Genomic DNA, 19,095 nt, shown 5'->3' with positions numbered 1-19,095 from the left:
TTTATGCACACAGTGAAATATTACCCAGCCTTAAAAAGGAGATTGTGACTTCTGCTACAATATGGGTGAACCTTGAAGACATTGTACTAAGTGAAAGACTGTACGATTCCAGTTGTGTGAAGTACTTAGAATCGTTAAATTCGGGGACAGAAAATAGAACAGTGGTTGCCAGGGGCTGGAAGGAGAGGGGGATGGGGAGTTGGTGTTCGAAGGGTCCAGAGTTTCACTTTGGGATGAGAAAATAAAGTTCTGGAGACGGTTGGTGGTGACGGTTACACAGCCGTGTGAATGTACGTCATGCTACTTAACTGCACACCTAAAAACGGCTAAACTGGCAAATTTTCCGTTGTGTGTATTTTAGCACAACTTAAAAACATTGGCAAAACCCCATTTGTGTTGTTCTGTGCCTCAAAGATGGTTTCCGGGGGCTCCCTCGTGACTACAGAGTCACATGAATGTTTTCCCGGTCTAGCCCCAAATCCTTTCTGGAAGGAGTTAGGTGTCAACAAGGAAATGAAGACGCCTCAGCCTCGCCAGCACGCCCTTTGTGGCGAGGCTCCACCCGGTCCTTGTAAGGACCTTCCCTGTGACACCCTGCACCCAGGCCCCTGAACTCACTGGCCCCGGTTTCCCCCTCCTCTTCTCCAGATCGCCCCGCAGGTGCACCGTCTGTATGTGCTGTGTCTCCAAAGCCTTCTGAGATCTGAATCCCTTGGGGGTGCTCATCCTTCTCTTCTCTTTCTGGGGGAGCCTGATTCAGAGGGGCTGTGGAGATAGGCCTTTTTTTTACAAGTACCTCAGATGACTCTTAGCAGGCAGGTTTTGAAGACATAGGACTAGGGTAACTAACTGTGTTTCAAAAATGGTCTCGTTTCTCATCTTTTGGGAAAAGAGCTCAAATTCAGTCATTCATGTGTTCATTCATTCATTCATCCAGGCGCTGATGTTAGGCACACTTTCAGGTAACTGAGGATATTGTGGTAGATAAGACAATCCGGGTCTCTCCTCTCAAGCTCTGAGTCTTGTGGCAGCAATGGGCAGTGGCCAACAAAGCATTTAAAATAAAAAGTCTTGGGGTGCCTGGGTGGCTCAGTCCATTAAGCGTCCGGCTCTTGATTTAGGCTCAGGTCACGATCTCATGGTAATGAGATCAAGCCCTGTGTCGGGATCTGTGCTGACAGTGTAGAGCCTGCTTGGGATTTTCTCTCTCTCTCTCTCTCTCTCTCTCTCTCTCTCTCTCTCTGCCCCTCCCCGGTTTGTGCTCTCTCTGCCCCTCACAAAATAAATAAACTTAAAAATAAAATAGGGGCACCTGGGTGGCTCAGTCAGTTAAGCGTCCAACTCTTAGTTTTGCCTCAGGTCACATGATCTCATGGTGTTGTGAGTTCAAGCCCCACATCAAGCTCTGCCCTTGCAGCACCGAGCCTGCCTGGGATTGTCTCCTCGCTCTCTGCCCCTCCCCCACGCGCGCTGTCTCTGTCTCTCTGAAAATAAATAAAAATAAATACTATTTTATTAAAAAAAAAAAAGGGGGCGCCTGGGTGGCTCAGTCGGTTAAGCGTCCAACTTCGGCTCAGGTCACGATCTCACGGTCCGTGGGTTCGAGCCCCACATCGGGCTCTGTGCTGACAGCTCAGAGCCTGGAGCCTGTTTCAGATTCTGTGTCTCCCTCTCTCTCTGACCCTCCCCCGTTCATGCTCTATCTCTCTCTGTCTCAAAAATAAATAAACGTTAAAAAAAAAAAATTAAAAAAAAAAAAAGTCAAAAGACAATAGGTGCCTTGAAGAAGGATAAAAAACAAACCAGAGGGGAGACCGTGAGAAAGAAGAGACAGACCGTGTTAGGTAGTGTGGTGGCAGGTGGGGGGTTCTCCGGGGAGCCGATAACGTGAGCAAGACCAGAGGGAAGAATATTACAGGTGAGGGAACAGTGAGCGCACAGGGTCTAATGAGTTGGCACAAGTACTAAAAAAAATAGAAGAGAATAGAAAATACCAGTTCATCACATGTAAGCTGGGGCAAAAGGACAGGAGACAGAAGGTCTCTAGCTTTGTGACCTTGAACGAATCACTTATGCTCCTGGACGCCCATTTCTCCACCTGTGGAATGGGGCTGTGGACAGGGTGGGTTCTGCTGGATTGGGGTTTCTTAACGTTTCAGTGCCTGGCACCTCCTCTCCTCACCTCTTCCATGCTGTCTTGGGGTGGGCTATGTAAACACTACTGTCCAGAAAGATCTTTTTAAAAAAAATTTTTTTTAAACGCTTATTCATTTTTGAGAGACAGAGCATGAGCAGGAAAGGGGCAGAGAGAGAGGGAGACACAGGATCTGAAGCAGGCTCCAGGCTCTGAGCTGTCAGCACAGAGCCCGATGCAGGGCTCCAACCCATGAACTGTGAGATCGTGGCCTGAGCTGAAGTCGGGCGCTTAACCAACTGAGCCCCCCAGGCGCCCCAGAAAGATCATTTTTGAGAGTTGCATCCTGCCATTTGTCTTGCTTACTCGGAATCAAATTTGAGGGTACTTTTCTCCAACCGTATTTACCCCTTCCCTTTGCTCGTGTGGAAGCCATTGAGCCAGATGGCCTGCAAAGGCTCTTCTTGTCCAAGATGCGCCTGATTCTGCATTAACCTGTCTGGTACAGCTGGTTTGCACTTGGGCAGGGACTCTGTGCTTTTTGGAAGTGGGCACAACGCTCTGCTCTGGGGAAAATTTTGCAGATGGGCCAGAATCACCCAAAAGAGGGCGTGCGTTGAGTGCAGCGGCCCTCGGTTTTGGTCAATATGTTTGATGGCTCAGTTCTTTCCCTGGCAGGTCAATGTTGTAGGGGATATGGTATGTTCTTCAAAGCTGAGTATCTCCGTGGAAGGTTTGTGTGACAGTAAATCTCCTGGCTCCCAGATGAAGCTGTGACTTTTCTCTTCCAGAGTTATATGGAATGCTTTCACCTAATTCTTGGATTTATACCCTTGACCTCCATCTGCCAAAAGTTTAATTCACTTTAGTTCTGCCAACACCTCCACAGGCTGGGCATCAGGAGGTCTGTGGAGCTTACGGTAGGGAAAGGAGACCGACACGGGAATTAGCGATCATAAGGGTTCTGATGATTTCCAAATCAAATAAAACCCAAATCCGTCAGTGTTCTTTAGTGGTTGCTAGTGGGGTCTCCAATGAGGAAAAACAGATCTGAAATGGAATTCCATGGCTCTGGGTTATTGCAGGGACTGTGAGAAGGTGGGTAAAGGAAGTTGGAAAACTGAAGTTTGGTAATAGAGCATTAATGTTAGCTCAGGTCGAACCCCCGTGTCCTGGGGCTTCCGCCTGTGTTTGGGGACTCCTGAAAAGCTGCCTACAAATACAAGTGTGCTGAATGTTTTGTAAAGCCCCCGAAGCCTGGTTGGTTGGAGGGCCCTGGGTCAATATTCAGGGTTGTCTTTTTCTTGGCCTCCTCCAGCTCCAGCCTCTACAAGCTCTAATAAGGCTCATTTCACAGGAGTCGGGGGGATGCTACAGATGTGCGTACATAGAATGGATGGTTTGAATCCCAGTTCTGCTGCTCACAAAGCTGTGCCATCGGGTGAATTCTTCCACCCCTCCGAGCCTCAGTTTGTCTTTGAGATGGGTGTGATACCACTGCCCTCCAGGGTAGTGGTGAGGAGGAGGGGTGAGACGGTAATAAAGGCTAGCTCTCCTGAGTGCTTGTAGAACTCGCTGACGGCACACCCCAGTTCCACTGGAACGGATCGTACTAATTTTGCCTTGTGTTTTTGTTTGTTTTAGTTCCTTTAACGAAGAAAGCCAAATAACTAAATACTTTTGAGGATGCATGTCAGCTAACACACTTTGAACTTCTCTTTGTTCTTCTGCTGGTAGTAAGCGGCCTGGCCTGGTGCCCTTTAACAGAAACAGTGTCTTTAGTTAAACCCTCAGATCACTTGATCTGTTGTTTTAGCTCATTCATTTGACGCAAATGTGCTGAGTACCTGTTACGCGCTAAGCACCTAGTTGGGCAGAGGGCATGGGGAGGGGGGCCAACGAGAGGACCATGGGGCTGGGCTGCCAGGGACTCAGAGGTGAGGGATGAGCTGGCCGGGGGTAGGGCAGGCCTGACTCTTCTTTTCCAGCCCTGCAGTGGGAACGTCGGCTCTCCTGTCCCCTGACTGGGCCACGCTTTCTCCTCTGAAAATGAGGGGGAGTGGTCAGAACGCCTCCGACTCCAGACACGAGTTTTGATTCTTAATTCTTTGGCAGGAGCAAACGGGGAACGCAAAAACCTGAGCCCATCTGGACTTGCGAAATGTGTTGAACACACACTGGATGCAAAGAGCCTCAGATTCCTTGAGATAAAACGAAATCTCCCAGAGATAGAAATTCCCGAGTGTTTGAGACAAGTTTGATGTGTTAGCTACAGACACCGTGTTTGTGAGGACTTACGTACCTCTGTTTCCTTCTCAGCTTTATGGGAACTACTTGGGATTGAGCCAGTTCTAAGCCAGTCTGTGATGTCCAAGAATCCTGGGAGCTTTAGTAGCTTATCCTGCTCCTCCCCACCCTTCCCCTTTGTTTTCTTTTCTCTTCCTCTTTCCTCTGGTCCTCAAATTCCTTCCAGAAATCTGGGCAGAACAACTAATTCGGGTTCTGATGTTAGTGCATGACTCAAAGCGGGGTTTTGTTTTGTTTTTTTTTTTTCCTTCGTGCTTTAAAAGGAGAGTGGTGGTCCAAAGGAGATGCTGAACTCTAAAAGAATATGAGTGCTCCCGGAAGGCCAGGTTCACGGGTGCTTCTGGGAGAGGGTTGGGTTCCTTCCACTCTGATTCCCTCCCTGTGGCATTTCAGGCCCTGGGTCACTGTGACAAGAGGGCTTTGTTCCGGCAACTGCCGGTGTGGCCCGTGCCCCACCCCCCCAACCCCCCCCAGGGCTGGAGACTACCAGTTCTGCTTCCATATCAGAGTTTGATTTTTTTTTTTTTTGGGTGGGGGGGGTTCCGATTTTTGTATTATTAATTATTCTTTGTAGATGGTATTTCTTCATTTGAGAAACCTCTTCATTTCAACTAGGAGGCCAGCCTTTGGTGGTGGGTTGTAAACTGGGCAGAAATTGATAAGAAATAGATCTCAAAGCCGAGTGTTGCTTTTTCTTTCCCAAACCCTTCTGGGCCTACACTTCCCTCTCCTCCTTTTCTGTTACTGCGTGGCTGCCCTCTGGGCCCTCTGTCTATACCTCCTGCCCCTTCCACCTGACCGCCCCACCCCCAGCACCTCTCCAGGGCTCATTTAACCCGAGGTTCTCCAGGGAGTCTTCCCATTGCCCTGTGCTTAGATGTCAGGAATTTAGAGACCACCTGGTTTTACCTCTGCATCTCACCAAGGAGAAATCTGAGTGTCCAGGGGGGACTTGGTTCAAAGTGAGGCTCTTGTTTGGTGGCAAAGAGAGCCAGCTGTAGGATCCAGGCCTGTGACTTTTCACATGGATACTACGGACCGGGCTTGGATACTACGGACCAGGCTGCTTTACATTTTCCTTTAATTTCCAAAACCATCCTAGGATGTAGGCACTATTACTGCTGTCTAGTTGCGTTTCAGAGATTAAGAAGTTGACTGAAGGGGGTGTGATGAGCATCTACTCTTGATTTTGGCTCAGGCCATGATCCCAGAGTCGTGGGATCGAGCCCCGTATCCAGGTCGGCACCGAGCATGGAGCCTGCTTAAGATTCTTTCTCTCTCTCTTTCTCTCTCTCCCTCTGTCCCTCCCTCTCCCTCCCTCCCTCTCCCTCTCTCCCCCTCGCTCTCCCTCTCTCTCCCTTTCTGTCCCTCTCTCCCTCTCTCCCTCTCCCTCTCTCCCTCTCTCTCCCTCTCTCTCTCTCTCTCCCTCTCTCCCTCTCACCCTCTCTCTCTCCCCCTCTCTCTCTCTCCCCCTCTTTCTTTCCCTCTCCCTCTCCCCACCCCCCACTCATGCTGTACCTCTCTCTCTAAAATAACAATAATAAAAAGAAGTTGACCGAAGGCTGGTTAATAGTGAAACCAGGATTTGAATCTAAAGGGTGCTACTTGGTGCCTGTGACTCTCTTGGTTTCAGCCTGGAGAAAGTCCGGAGCTCCAGGAATCTCCTCAGTCCCAGGCAGGTCAGGATGGTCGCTCACTGTAGCTCCAGCCTGGTGACCTCCACAGACAGGGGGAGAGCTGTGACGTAGTGGCCTTTCGGGGCAGGCTGTGGGTCCTGCCGTTACAAAGCAGATGGCCTGTCTTTATATAAGAATGGCTTCCTCCGAGATTACTGGGGATCACTCTCGCTTCTCCCAGCTTGATGCCCTTGACCTAGACATGCCCCCATTCCAGCGTCGCTTTGACGGATGGCCCGGACAGTACTCACTCAGGCACAGCATGATTTTGTGCATTTGGGGAAGACACGTCTGTAACCGCATTGCTGCACCCTCAGAGCGTGGTGTAGGTGAGGGATCCTGCTCAGGCTGTTAGCAAAACCAGATTTGGAGAGCGAAGTCAGTTGGGTGTTGGAGCTGATTTGTCCGCGCGGGAGGGGAGTGGAGGCCCGTGTGGATCTGGGTGATTTAGTACGAAGCACCTCACTTTGGACGTTGGCGGGAGGGAGAGCACAGATTCTGCGGTGGCGGTGGCGGCTCCAAGGGTGTGGGCGTGGTCTGCCGTCTTGAGGGACAGCATGGCACAGTGGTGAAGACTACCATTTCTGGAAGCAGGCCTGGGTTTGAATTTGCCATTTGTTGTGCCATTTGCTGGCTGTGTGATCTTGGGCAAGTTACTTAACCTCTCTGGGCTTCAGTTGCCTCAACTGTAAAATGGGAATGAATGATATTATTATCATTCGTTATTTCTAACTTCTGGGGTTTTTATGAGAAGTACATGAAGCAATGTGAGAAAAAGCCTTAGCGTGGTGTCAGGCATCAGGCACATGATAAATTCTCAATAAATAGTAGTTGTCATGATTATTATTATTAACTCTTGCTGTACTTTATGAGACCTGACTTCTGGCCCTGGGTCTGCTGCTAGCTACCCTGGGGAGGTTAGGCAAGTGTATCAACTCTGACTGTTTTTCTGTAAACTGATGGAGTTTGACTCTAATCCCCGGGCATCCCACCTATCTCCAATTTTCTGAAATGGATCAAAAATGAGTTCCCACCCAGGGCCCCACAGCCTTTTGGTTTGATGTCATCCGACTGGAATTAACAATCCAGCAGCTCCTTTCCACCCCCCAGACACAGGCAAGGTCAGGGAATGGATGAGGCGGGCTCTGTTCCTTTGTTGTGAGCCAACTTTCTGCCACCTGCTGTCACTTTACTGTGAGTGGAGTGTCCACTTGAGAACAACGTGCTCTTCATCAGAGTAGAATAAACACAGGAGCTTGATTCTGATTTTGGCTTCATTTATGTATCTTGGACTACGTCCTGGGTCCAAGAAATTGTGCCGTAAATTAAGCCAATTAGGTTCTTACAAAACAGGTTTGCATTTCGTTCATTAGAGTTTAGAAAGGAAAAAAAGCAAGTGTTGTAGCTAAATAAAACTTGCGGTGGTGGGTGGGTGGCGGAAGGCCATTGTTAAATGTCCTCGGGGATTCCTTTCTTAGGGCTTTTGATCACTAGACCTTTTATTTAAAAAAAAAAAAAAATTGCTGATGCTACTGGTGGTTTCTTCCTTGTGGAGCAGAAAAAGCCTGTCTGGTGCTTATAAAGGAAGCCTTACGGGGCACCTGGGTGGCTCAGGCGGTTACGCGTCTCGATTTCAGCTCCGGTCACGGTCTCACAGTCGTGGGATCTGGGATTGAGCCCCGCCTCGGGCTCTGCACTGACAGCACAGAGCCTGCTTGGGATTCTCTCTCTCCCTCTCTCTCTGCCCTTCCCCTGCTCTTTCTCTCTCTCTCTCTCTCAAAATAAATAAATATTTTTTTAAAAGGAAGCCTTTAATCCTAGCTCATTTATAAGCTTTTTTGAGTACCTACTGTGTGCCAAGCACGGGGGAAAAATGTGAATGAGGTGGAGAGGGTCTCTACCCCCGTGCCCACGCCTGGCATATCATACGTAGGTGCTTGAGAAAAGTGTGTTGGATGAATGGAGTGTACTAATAACTGTTAGTTAATAGTCTGGCCCTCATATCACATCACCGCAATGACTCCTGTAACACCAGATTACATTTTAGATCGCCTGTCCTAGAAGTGGCCAGCCAACCCAGTCTTGGGCCAGGTCAGGAGGAAACTTGGCACTTGACCATCAGCCCAGCATGGCAGCAGCTGAGAGCATGGGCTGCCTGTGTCAGAAGCCAGTCTTCACCTCTTCCTAGTCACAAGACCTGGGCAAGTTACCTACCCCTGCCTCAGTTACTCCTACCCATAAAATGGGGACAGCGGTGGTACCCACCCTGTGAGACTTCTGTGCAGATTTATGTGTGAACTGCTCGGCACACCGTGAGGGTTCTCCAAACTGTGGCTGCCACTATCTGTGAGTGTCAGTCGCTCAGCCTTCTCTGATGCCACTTTTCCTAAGACACACGTGGGATAAACATACTTACCACTTGTTTGCCTAATTGCCAACCCTTCCTTTGTGTCCCAGGCACGCAGTAGGTCCCCATTGCTATCATTTGGATGTGAAGAGCCTAGCAGTCAGGTTTGAGTCTTGGCAGGGCAACTTTCCGCCTCCATGGTCTTGACCTTGGTCAAGTTGCTGAAGTCAAGAGAGGCTCAGAGAGGTTAGTACTTCCTTCTCTGTGGGAAGGATTACACTTAACCAAGTGCCTAGCACACAATGAGCACTCACTCCATAAATAGTGAGACTGTTGTCATTCGCGCAAAAGGCACACAAAGCCCCTTTGGCTTTTGTGGCCTGGCGTGCCAAAGCCAAAGCTGATTCACGGGGCGTCCAACGAAGCCCGCACGGCCAGGGCTGGAGGAGGCCCCGAGGACAGATGGCCTTGGGAAAGGGCCCGTGTTGCGGGCCCCACACGGTCAAAGCGTTTTAAAGGCGTTGTATTAGAAAAATAAACCAATTAAATAATACTGCCCCCCATAAAAGCTGACTTTTAATGGACTCCACGGTGGGGTTCTCACCGCGGCGGTCTGCAGCCCCAGTCTCGGTGAGCCTGTCTGCCGCCATGGGGAGAGTTTAATCTCGCACGGCATGAGCATAATTTTACAAGTTTTATGGCTGTTTTTTCTCTTCCAAAGTGTTGCTATGTCATTGTGCACCGAGGGCAACTTGCGTGCATTTAACAGTTTACCTCGTTTGGGGTGGAAATGAAAAATGAAGCAATAAATTAAAGAAAAACACAACGTGGATTTTTTTTTTCCCCCTTCTTGTCGAGGCAGCCGTGGAGGAACAAAGAGGCAGTGTTTGCCCCGCACAGCCCAGTCAAATCCTAACAGCTTTTATGTATGGACACTAGCCCGCAGATCGCCTCCCCGGAGAGGGCCGTGGGGCTCGGGGAGCGTTGGGGGGCTGGTTCCGCCGACCCCAGCGATACCTGGGACCTTTCTCCAGGGCAGAGGTCAGCAAACTGCAGCCCGCGGGCCGGAGCCAGCCCAGCGCCTGTTTCTGTGACACGGTTGAAAAAAACATCAAAAGAAGAATAATACTTCCTGACACGTGAAAATTACCCGGAATTCAGGCTTCGGCCTCCATAAATGGAGGGGCGTTGACACGCAGCCGCGCCCGCCCGTTGTGTGTTGTCTGCGGCTGGCGCAACGCTGAGGCGCTGCCTGCCCTTTACGGGAAGAGTTTGCTGACCCCGCTCTAGGAAGGGGGTAAAGGAGAAGGGGACAGAAAATGCAGCTTCCGCTTTCCTGGAGTCGATGGTTTGCGCTGAGGGTGTCCACGTGGCTCAAAGTCCAAGAGGTGCCTGAGAAAGAGTGGATTCACCTGGAGAACTCCCAGAAGTAATTGGCTACCCATCCAGGCTGCCTGCTCCGGGGAACATCATGCAGCCCACTTCGCTGCTGCACACAGCGGTGACTTCTTTGGGCTTGTGGATGGGTCCGCTTTCCTGGTCCTTCCCATGCCCTAGCCATGTCGTTCCACAAAGAAAGTTGCCTCCTGCAGGAGAAGAAAACGGTTGTTCGCTCATTCATTCGTTTCTCCCTCCCCCACGCCGCCCTCCCTTCAACAAATAATTATCAACAGGTGACTAGGTGTTAGACTCTGCGAGAGACTGCCCGGAACAGGAAGAATGAAAAAAGAAAGTTCTTTTCCCCTGAAAATTAGTTCTTGGGGCGGGCGCCTGGCCGGCTCAGTCGGCGGAGCGCGTGACTCTTGACCTCGGGGTTGGGAGTTGGAGCCCCACGTTCGTGTAGAGGTTACTTAAAAATGAAATCTTAAAAAGAAATGGGCCGTGGTGTCCTCAGTGCCATTGGTTTTTGAGGAGTTCTTTTAACTCTGCCTCTTTGATTAATTTTAAGTTCCACCTCTGTTTAGAACCATAAACCCGTGTCCTTTCTTCCTCGACCTGATACTTTCATTAAAGATAATCTAATTTACAAGAGGCTTTGGGGTGACCGGGTGTCTGACTTAGCCCGTGGGAAGAGCCCTCCGGGGGAAGGCGCTGCAGCCTGCGCAGGAGACCAGGGCCAGGTGCTCGGGGACCAGGAATAAGAGGCTGTGATGGGTCATTGAGGGAGAAGGCTGTGGAATTTGAAATCTACCAAGCCTGGTGCTGCTGGCTGGAACTGTCTTGTAACAACTTTATGCTGCCTTTTGTAAGTAGCTTCATTACAGTGAGTTTTAGAGGCCTGTCCTCTTTTCTTAAAAACTTGCTGGGAAGAAATGTTGAGCATTATTTATGTCCTCTGGGTGTGGAGAGGTGCCTGGATACTGGGGCAGACATGCCTTTGGATAAAGGAACAACAGCTTTGCCAGAAACTGGTTCTCTGTCCTCCTTTCCTACCTGCTTCCTCTTCCCCCACCTCTGTGCCTTTTTCTTTGTCAGACAAGCCTTTGTTGCTCATTTCTGATGAGCCTTCACTTTCTTTCCTCAGTCATGCGGAGGAACCCCTTTGGTGTGGACATCTGCTGCCGTAAGGGGTCTCGAAGCCCCCTGCAGGAGCTCTACAACCCAACCCAGGTAAGCCCTGGAAACTTTCTCGCTTGTTCGATTTGGTCTCCGTGCGTCGATCTCTGGAGGGGAGGTGGCGAGAGGGGGAGGGAGAACGATAAACTTCAAAATTTGGTTCTTGAGGGATTTGAAACTTCCTTCCACTGCCTGGCATTTTAGCTTCGGTGGTTGCTTTCTTGGTCACCCTTTCTCTGTATAATGGCCCTGAAGTTCTAGCAAGAAGGATTAAGAATTCCAGAAATGCCCTGGTGTAGTGCTGGACTGAGCTTTCAGACAGACCTGCTCAGGTTAGAGATTCTCGACAGTCACAGGTGCCAGCGACGGGACTCTGAAACTGTAGAGCCGCAGGGGCTGGGCAGTCTCTCCCTTAGCACCCCCAAAGAAAGTTCACGTGTGGATGAACCTGCCACCCTGCTCCCACGTCGGTTTATTAAAGTCCAAGATGCCCCCAAGAATTACACCTCACTGCACTAGTTTACCAAGATTCAATTTTGTGGGGGTGCTTTTTGTTAAGTCACCTCATGATAAATTGAGTTTGATCATGAGGAGTTTTTCTGTGAGCAAAATAAGCTCCACGCCAGGAAATGTGTCTCGTGGAAAGCTAGGAGCAAAGGGAGGAGGTCTGGTCGCCATGGCGATGGCCTCCGTGGTGTGTGGGTCTTGATGTGGAGACCATAAGGCTGGTTCTCTTTTGGGAACGTTAATTAGCAATTGATGCCAGGAAATAGTAAACAACTAGTGGCCTATGATCTGACCTTTGATTGCTGTTAAAAAAGAAAAAAAAAAAATGCACTGCTTTAGCCGTAGCCTCTGTGCTTTATTTTGCATCAAATTCTTAATTCAGTATTTCTGTGGACTGAGGTGCTTGGTAGAGGAAGATAATACCTGGGCCTCAAAGGTACTGAAATCCCTGAAGTCTTGCAAAGGGCACTTTGTGATCCCACACATCTTCCTTGTCTCTCACTTGCACTCCCTTCTGGAAAAATGGACTCCCGAGTTTGTACAACACGGGTGGCCTAACCAGGTGAATTCACTCCCCCGTCAGCCCCGAGGCTTTGGAGTTCTATGACGTGGCTGGATTAGCTAGGTCGTTGCAAACTCAGATTGCCTGAGGCTTCCTTAATGGGCTCCCTGGTGACTTAGCAGGGAATTTGATATTTGGGTGTTGTTTGGTGCCCAGATAATCTGATTATTATAGGCAAGTCTCCTGGCATGTTCACACACCTGTCCTTAGGAAGAGGCGGAATCGGCCTCGACAAAGGATAGGAATTCTGGAAATCCATGTTGAAAACAGCACACGCTGCTGAGATGCAGACCATTCCTATCTTTTTGTCGACAGGCTCTGTTCTCAGATCCTTTTCCCTTTCAAAATACAACTGCTGAAGCACCGCTATTTTCCTGAGGAAATTTCTATGGGCAGCATATGGTGTCGTGGGAAGAGCTTATTTCTGAAGCAGACACCCCTCTGGACAGGAAGCGCGTGGACCGGGTCTATGCTGTGTCCTGTTGTATCCCCAGCCCCTAACACAGGGCCTGACCTATAGAATGTGCCCCCAAATATCTGCGATTGAGAAAATCAAAGTCTAGGTTCAAATCCCTACCTCACCTCCAACTGGTTGTGCAGCTCGAGTACGTGATGAGTCCATTTCTCTGGAATGTTGGGAGGCCGAAATAACCCTGCTGTGTCAGGGGCTATGTAAACATCATTCATCATTATCCTGGTCGTGAGGGTGGTTTCCATACTGGAAGGCTTGACTTTGGAGTCAGACGTGGGTCCAAAGCCTGGTTTATTCATTTCCTAGCTACGTGAGTGTGGGCAAGACACTTGGCCCCTCTGAAGTTGCTTTCTCTCGTTTATAACATGGTGCTAAGAGTACCTGCCTTGCAGGTTTGCATGAGAGGATATATTTTGCTCTGTGCCTCCTTTGGAGTTTGTTCCTTCCTGGATTCATTCACTCGTTCCCTCATTCATTTCTTCACCCACCATTGTAAGTGCCAGGTGCTGGGCACAAAAGGGTGAGCTGGGCATATGTGGTTAGCCTTCCATAGCTGGTTCCTCTAGTTACCCCAGGGTTGGCTCGAGTTGACTGGAACAGGAGACCCTGCTTAGTCCCTTTGTCAACCCACCAAAGGAGAGATAACCTTCCTGGGTGGAGGTCATCTCTTCCTTCTGGTGGTGTTTTGAGTATTGTCTGGGTGAGAAGCTCATTTAGCGGTAGCCTAGGGCCTGGGAGGGAAGATGGGGCTGGAGAGGCCGCCCTGGGAACCATGCTCGAGGCTGGAGGTGGGTGAGTCACCTCCAGCAGGAATGTCGTGGGCAAGCTGTCTGGCCCCCTTCTCTGACAACCAGGAAAATGTCCCTGCAGGAAGATCTCCCCGTTTCCTCGGGATGTTACCCGGGATGTTTTTTCTTAGGCTGGTTTCCTTTACAAGCTGCAATTATGTTCCATTCCCACGCAAATACAGTCAGGGGCGCTTCTTGGAGACACTGTCTTGTTGATCCTTTGGGCTGCTGTGGGTGGGGCGTTGAGAGGAGGGAGCAGGCGCCCCCGATGAGGTTAGTTGGTTAGTTCCGTGTCCACAAGACATTTACAAACTTTGCACCCGATTGGGCATGGTCGTGGCTTCTCGCGTTTCCCCACCAGTCAAGCTGTTGAAGCCGCTAAGCCTGGACTGATATTATCACGGAGGCAGATGACAAACCCTGAAGTTGCTAGAAACCAAACTGCTCCTGGAGATGCCTTTTCCCCCGTTTTATGCCGCCTGGTTATTTGGGTTTGCTAGATGATGGTGAAAACAGGAACCGTTCATTGCAGATGGGAAACCAGGGTTGCAAGAAGGCAGCATCTTAGTTACGTGTATCGGTGCCGTGGACCAGATGGTATGTAGATGCTTATCAACATCTCATCGAATGTTCATAATAAACCCCAAACTAGGCGTAACACCTCCATTTCACGTATGGGAGAGCTGAGGCCAAGAAGGTTCTACAACTTGCAGAGGGTCACAGCTAGCAAGAAGCCGAGTAAAGATTTAAACCCAGGATGAAGCACAAATCCATTTATCTCCACGCTCCGGTCACTGTCGCCAGCAAAGTTCCCTTGGCAGGAATTGCCCCATCTCCCCTCTAAAACAACAGCAGGATCACACCCGGATTTTTATGGGACAAAGACTTAAAGGCGCCCTTGGGAAAATCGGCCATTATCTGATTTGTCGTGTCCAGGGTTTTCTTATTTTAGCGCCTCCCAGATCCCTAACCGTTAAAACAACAATTGGTTAAAAAAAAAAAGTTGATATTCTTAGCAAAACTGCACTCTGATGTCTTATAATTTTCCTGGTCTGTGCTGTCTCCCTGGCCCCAAAATAAAATGTAATTGCTGATCAGATCAGCTGGCGTGAAGTCACTGAGAGTTCAGGAGTTGCCAACTGCATATTCGTGGGCCGAGCACATCTGTGGGCCGGCCCGGCTCAGCTCACATCGCAGGGCAGAGCTAAGTGGTCAGCCATTAATAGGGCATAATTGCCCCCAAATGCCAGCGGGAGTGAGACAGCCTGTCCCTTCTGCCTCGCCCACCTCCTGGTCCTCTCGCGGGCTCCCTGAGATGTTCATAGCAGCACTCATGTGGTTGGGCCCTGCCCTGCCCGGTGCTTTCTTTAGCCTTTATCCTCGCTCTGTGATTACCACGTTCCGAGAAGACAGATGCGCAGCCCAGGGGCTGACCAGGAATTCGTAAACACAGAGTCTAGAAGGCTTGCGGGAATGCACCAGATGCAACTGTCTGCGGGCATTCCTAAGGCTGTGTGAGGGCCAGTCCGTGTGTGAGGGATCCAGCTGGGTTCTGGGTGAACTGTGAACTGCTTGAGGAAAAAAGGATCTAATAGGAAGAGGGGAAAAAAGCTTCCGGGGATGCCAGGCGTCGGCAAGATCCCTGAGGCCACTCCTGAGTTCTATGTTGTTTGATGGCCCCTTGTGCGTCCAGTCTTCAGTGTGCTAAAGTGAATTTACCTCTCTATAAGGTAGGCTCCAGGACAAAGGATGGAAAGAGGGAGAGAAGGCGGGAGGGGAGGCAGAAAGGAAGAAAAGTTACTATTCATTGAAAGTATCATCCACGTTCACTATACTGCACTACACTATTCGAGGCATTTCCATACATATCTCGTTGTTTCTAGGTTGAACCCCATTTTTCAGATAAGTTAACTGAGGGTTCAGTTGACTGAGCAATTTGCCAAGGTCACAAAGCCCCTAAATATGGTAGAGCCAGGCCCATCTGACCTAGCGAGATTGTGGGAGGATGAGAGCCTCTCACGTTCTCTTTTCCAGGTGGAAAAAATGCTTCCTTGAGGTTCCCTTTCTTAGTGACCCAAGCTGAGATGGGTGTGCTCAGGACAGCTGTAAAAGTCCCAAAGTTGGGGGCCAAGGCTTGTGGGGTGCTATGGAAGGCATAGTAGATTTCCAATAAACAATTGAAGTTTTGTTTTTTGCTTCCTGAACCTGATATTTGGAGAGGCCTTTGTCTCTGGGCCGGAGCCAGGCTAAGCAGGAATCGCCCTCAGGAGCTCTGCCATGGGAGAGATTGGGAAGTTGGGGTCTTTAAGTTTAGACTGATAAAAGCTTGAATTATCCCAGGGGGTCGGGAGGGGGAGCTGTTCTAGCACCCACCTGAATAGCTTTCTCAGCAACGCTTGCCCAACTCTGTTTCTTCTGCACACACGTATGGGGTGAACAGAGCGAAAGGACATGGGGAGGAGAGGCACGGAGGTAACAGACATGATACGTGCTGTACGATAGAAGCTTTTCAGTTATGGGAGAATCAGAAGTGAGTCATCAACCCTTCAAAGTACGGGGCAAGTGGGAGGCTATGTAGAGGGGTGGCGGTTGAACTAGGTCTTTGAAGACGTGTCAGACTTCACCCGACAGAGAAGAGGGAGCAGCATCACAGAGAGGAGGAACAGCAGGAGTGGGGGCCCCAGGAGGGCCCGTCTGTGTCACATTCAGAGAACGGTGAGGGGTTTGCAGCTGGAGTGAGGAGCTGCTGGGAGCCGGTTGAGAGAAGGCGGGAAGGGCAGGGTGCTGCCGGCTGGATGAGGCTTGCCCACCCGGGTGGTGGGTGTAGTCTTTACCCGCCAGTAGGATGGCTGGTCCCAAGGAGCCCACAGGAGATCGTGTACGACCGACCAGCCGCTGCCGCTTCCGAGTCAAGCCGCTTGTGAACCGCGGGCTCCTCTGAGGCAGAGCACGGCCTCGTCTACAAAATGGGCTGGTTCTGGGGTTCTCAGCCCTGGCTGCACGTCAGGACCGCTCAGGGAGTTTTGACGAAATGGCCGGTGCCCAGGCCTCACCCAGACATTCTGATTTTACCTGTGGGTCCGGGATAGGGCTGGGGCATCGGTGGTCTTCAGAGTTCCCGGTGATTCTGACGGGCTGCAGAGTTCAGAAGCACTGGAGTGGCAGGCCCATAGCGGTCCCTCCAGTTCAAAACTCTTCGATTCTTTGATTCTCCTATAGCCCGTTCCGGGAAAAGCGCTTCAGAGCCTCCGCACCGAGGCGGCTCCCTGTCGTTTGTTGCAAAGGCCCTGTGTCCGTGCTCAGCACTCAGCCTCACGGAGATCACATGCCCTCGTGCTCCATTGGCAGGTTGGTGAGTCGAGGCCCCGAGTGTTGGAGACCCCGCGCCGGGTGGACAAACCCAGGAGGCAGGGCCCCCAGGCAGGGACTTGGGAGGACCCTATGTAAGGGACACTTGAGCCACTCGGCTCTGGACCCCGTAAGGAGGAGAACGCAGACTTGTTCCGTGCCGGGCATCGGATGGGCCCTTCAGAAGGAGCAGCCCCAGTGTTGGCTTCCCAGTGAAGGAGCCAACGGGAGAGGCTCTCTGCCCTCCACACTGTTGGTTAAGACTGGTGCTAATAATGGTCAGACACACTGGAGAAGGCAAGAAAGAACAGACATCGTACAGCCGCCAACTCTGGGCAATTAATCCCTTCATTACCAACCACCTGGTAAATGACGAGTCCATCTAATTATCTTGTTTTGACCCAACAGCTGTCTACCAGCCAAAGAGGGATTAATTGATTTAGTTGTGGACTGGCTCCTTATGCAAAGATATTACTTACTGTCAGTCTAGCAGAACGGCAGCTGGCTGGCAAAGATGAACTATTACATGAACTTGATCTTGCACACAGGGCTTGGGAGAATGCTTCATTATTAATTGCAAATTACAATAGACGAGCGAGCCCGTTGCAAACACCAGGGACAGCGAGCCGCCTCCTTCACCATGGCCGGTGGCTCCATTAGTTTTGAACCGGGGAAGGCGCCCAGGTCAGATTTCCAGTCAAGCCAGGACAGATGGGGACTCTAGAGTCAGACACGATTTGGGTCAGAGGAGAGAATGGGTTGCGTGAAGGAACTGGGGGATCCCAGCCCAGGTTGGCCTCCCAGCATTGGCCTCCCAGCATTGGTTTCTTTATCCGTAAAATAGGAGCACAATACAGTCTTGCAAGTTTATGAGATTCAAAATCATGTATACCAAGCACCTAAGACAGTACCGAGAAAGAGTTGGTGTTCATCAGTAGCCAACAGCGGGCCGAGTTGAATTAGGCGACCTGGGACTTTTCTTAGGGGGTCTGGGCCACGCTGGGCCCCTGTGCTGCAGGCTCAGAGACTTTGCAGATGTACACTTGGAATTTTGTTGAAAAACAGTAAGACAGACGATTTCCTCTTGCCCGGAAGCTACTAGCTGTTCATGGTGAGCACTTCCTAAAAAGTTTGACGACTGTGGCTGGTTGACTCTGTTAAGAAGCCGGGTGTAGTGACTGATGAGGCCGTGGGTGCTTCCGCGCGTGGATGTGACATGTGCGTGAGTGTGTGTGCCTGGACAGTCAGCCCACGGAACGCGGCGGATACAGCTGTTAAGTTTAGAGACCTCCTCCGCTAATGTTGATCATCCCCCAGTCCCTGGCGAGGTGCTTCAGTAATAATAGCTATGAAATAGGATCCCCCTCTCTGTGTGCTGTAAATGTGATGCTGCTGAGCGAATGGCTTCATCCGCATTTCACTCGGCCTGCCTTTAGAGGCAGTTGCTCTGTTTCAGAGAGCCTAATTTGACCCAATATATTCAAATCTAGAGCGTGAGCTCTGTGCCCTAATGGGGTTCTTCTGTGTCAGTCTGTGTGAGTACAGTCTGGCCCATTTCCACCAGAGAAGGGCATCCGAGTGGCAAAATGACCCCCGGCAATTTCCAGATGGTAACACAGCTGTAAAATCTGCCATGTTCGGAAAGTTATTTCCTAAATTACCCCCAATTATAGGAGGCCTCTACATAATGTGATTTTTCTGTAAATGACACAACTCAGGTAGCTTCTCAGCCAATTGGATTTGAACCGTGTCGGATGCGTAGGGCTGAAACTAAGCCCTGGCTTGTTCTCAGATTCTCTGTAGGAGAGACCTGGGTGGGGGTGGGCGATATCACCTGCCCCCCATCCCCATCCTCCTCTCTTCCCGAAAGTGAAGTTGGCCTGCAGATCTGGTGGGGAGCAAGGTCTCCGCCCTGTCTTCACCACTAATTACCGTGAAATCGCAGGCAAACAGTTGAAGCCTTTCCAGCCCTGGAGACTTTGTAAAGAAGGAACAAAATACCAACAGTTCAGTTATCAAAGATTAAATCAGAAAGTACAGAGAAAGTTCTGGACTCGTGGCAAGCTGTTCAATCAATGCTGATTTCTTTTTCTTTTCTTTTCTTTTTTCTTTTCTTTTCTTTTCTTTTCTTTCTTTTCAAGCTTAGATGAAACCTCTTTCAGGAAGCTAGCTCTCCCTGGTTTTTTTTTTTCTCTCCAAGCTCAGGTTAAATGTCCTTCTAGAATGGTGCTGCCCATCAGGAATAATCGTGATTCACATATCCCATGCATCTGAAATGATGTTAAGGGCCTTGAGCTCCTTGATGGTAGGGGCTGTGTCTTGTTCACCCAGTAGCTATCTCCTGCCAGCTGCCAAAGAGAGGGGCTCAGCAGGTGTTTCGGCAGTGAAGGGAGCTGCC

The 19,095-nt window shown here is 50.2% G+C and overlaps 1 protein-coding gene across 7 annotated transcripts in view; it reads left to right on the top strand.

Annotated features, from left to right (window-relative positions):
* CHST11 (carbohydrate sulfotransferase 11) overlaps window positions 1–19,095 on the top strand; it is a 265,306-nt gene that overhangs the window by 114,673 nt on the left and 131,538 nt on the right. For 3 of the 7 annotated variants that reach the window (XM_058741555.1, XM_058741554.1, XM_058741557.1), the window contains exons 2-3: window positions 10,989–11,074; window positions 16,569–16,697. In XM_058741555.1, the coding sequence (XP_058597538.1) occupies window positions 10,989–11,074; window positions 16,569–16,697 (215 nt within the window). Of the gene's footprint in view, window positions 1–7,985; window positions 8,711–10,988; window positions 11,075–16,568; window positions 16,698–19,095 lie in introns of those variants that run through there. The other 4 variants (XM_058741559.1, XM_058741558.1, XM_058741560.1 and 1 more) reach the window with 2 other exon arrangements.

This window comes from Neofelis nebulosa, chromosome 8, assembly GCF_028018385.1.
Source record: "Neofelis nebulosa isolate mNeoNeb1 chromosome 8, mNeoNeb1.pri, whole genome shotgun sequence".
Taxonomy (NCBI): domain Eukaryota; kingdom Metazoa; phylum Chordata; class Mammalia; order Carnivora; family Felidae; genus Neofelis; species Neofelis nebulosa.
The sequence above is the reverse complement of the archived record's forward strand: the minus strand, read 5'-3'. Positions and strand labels throughout refer to the sequence as shown.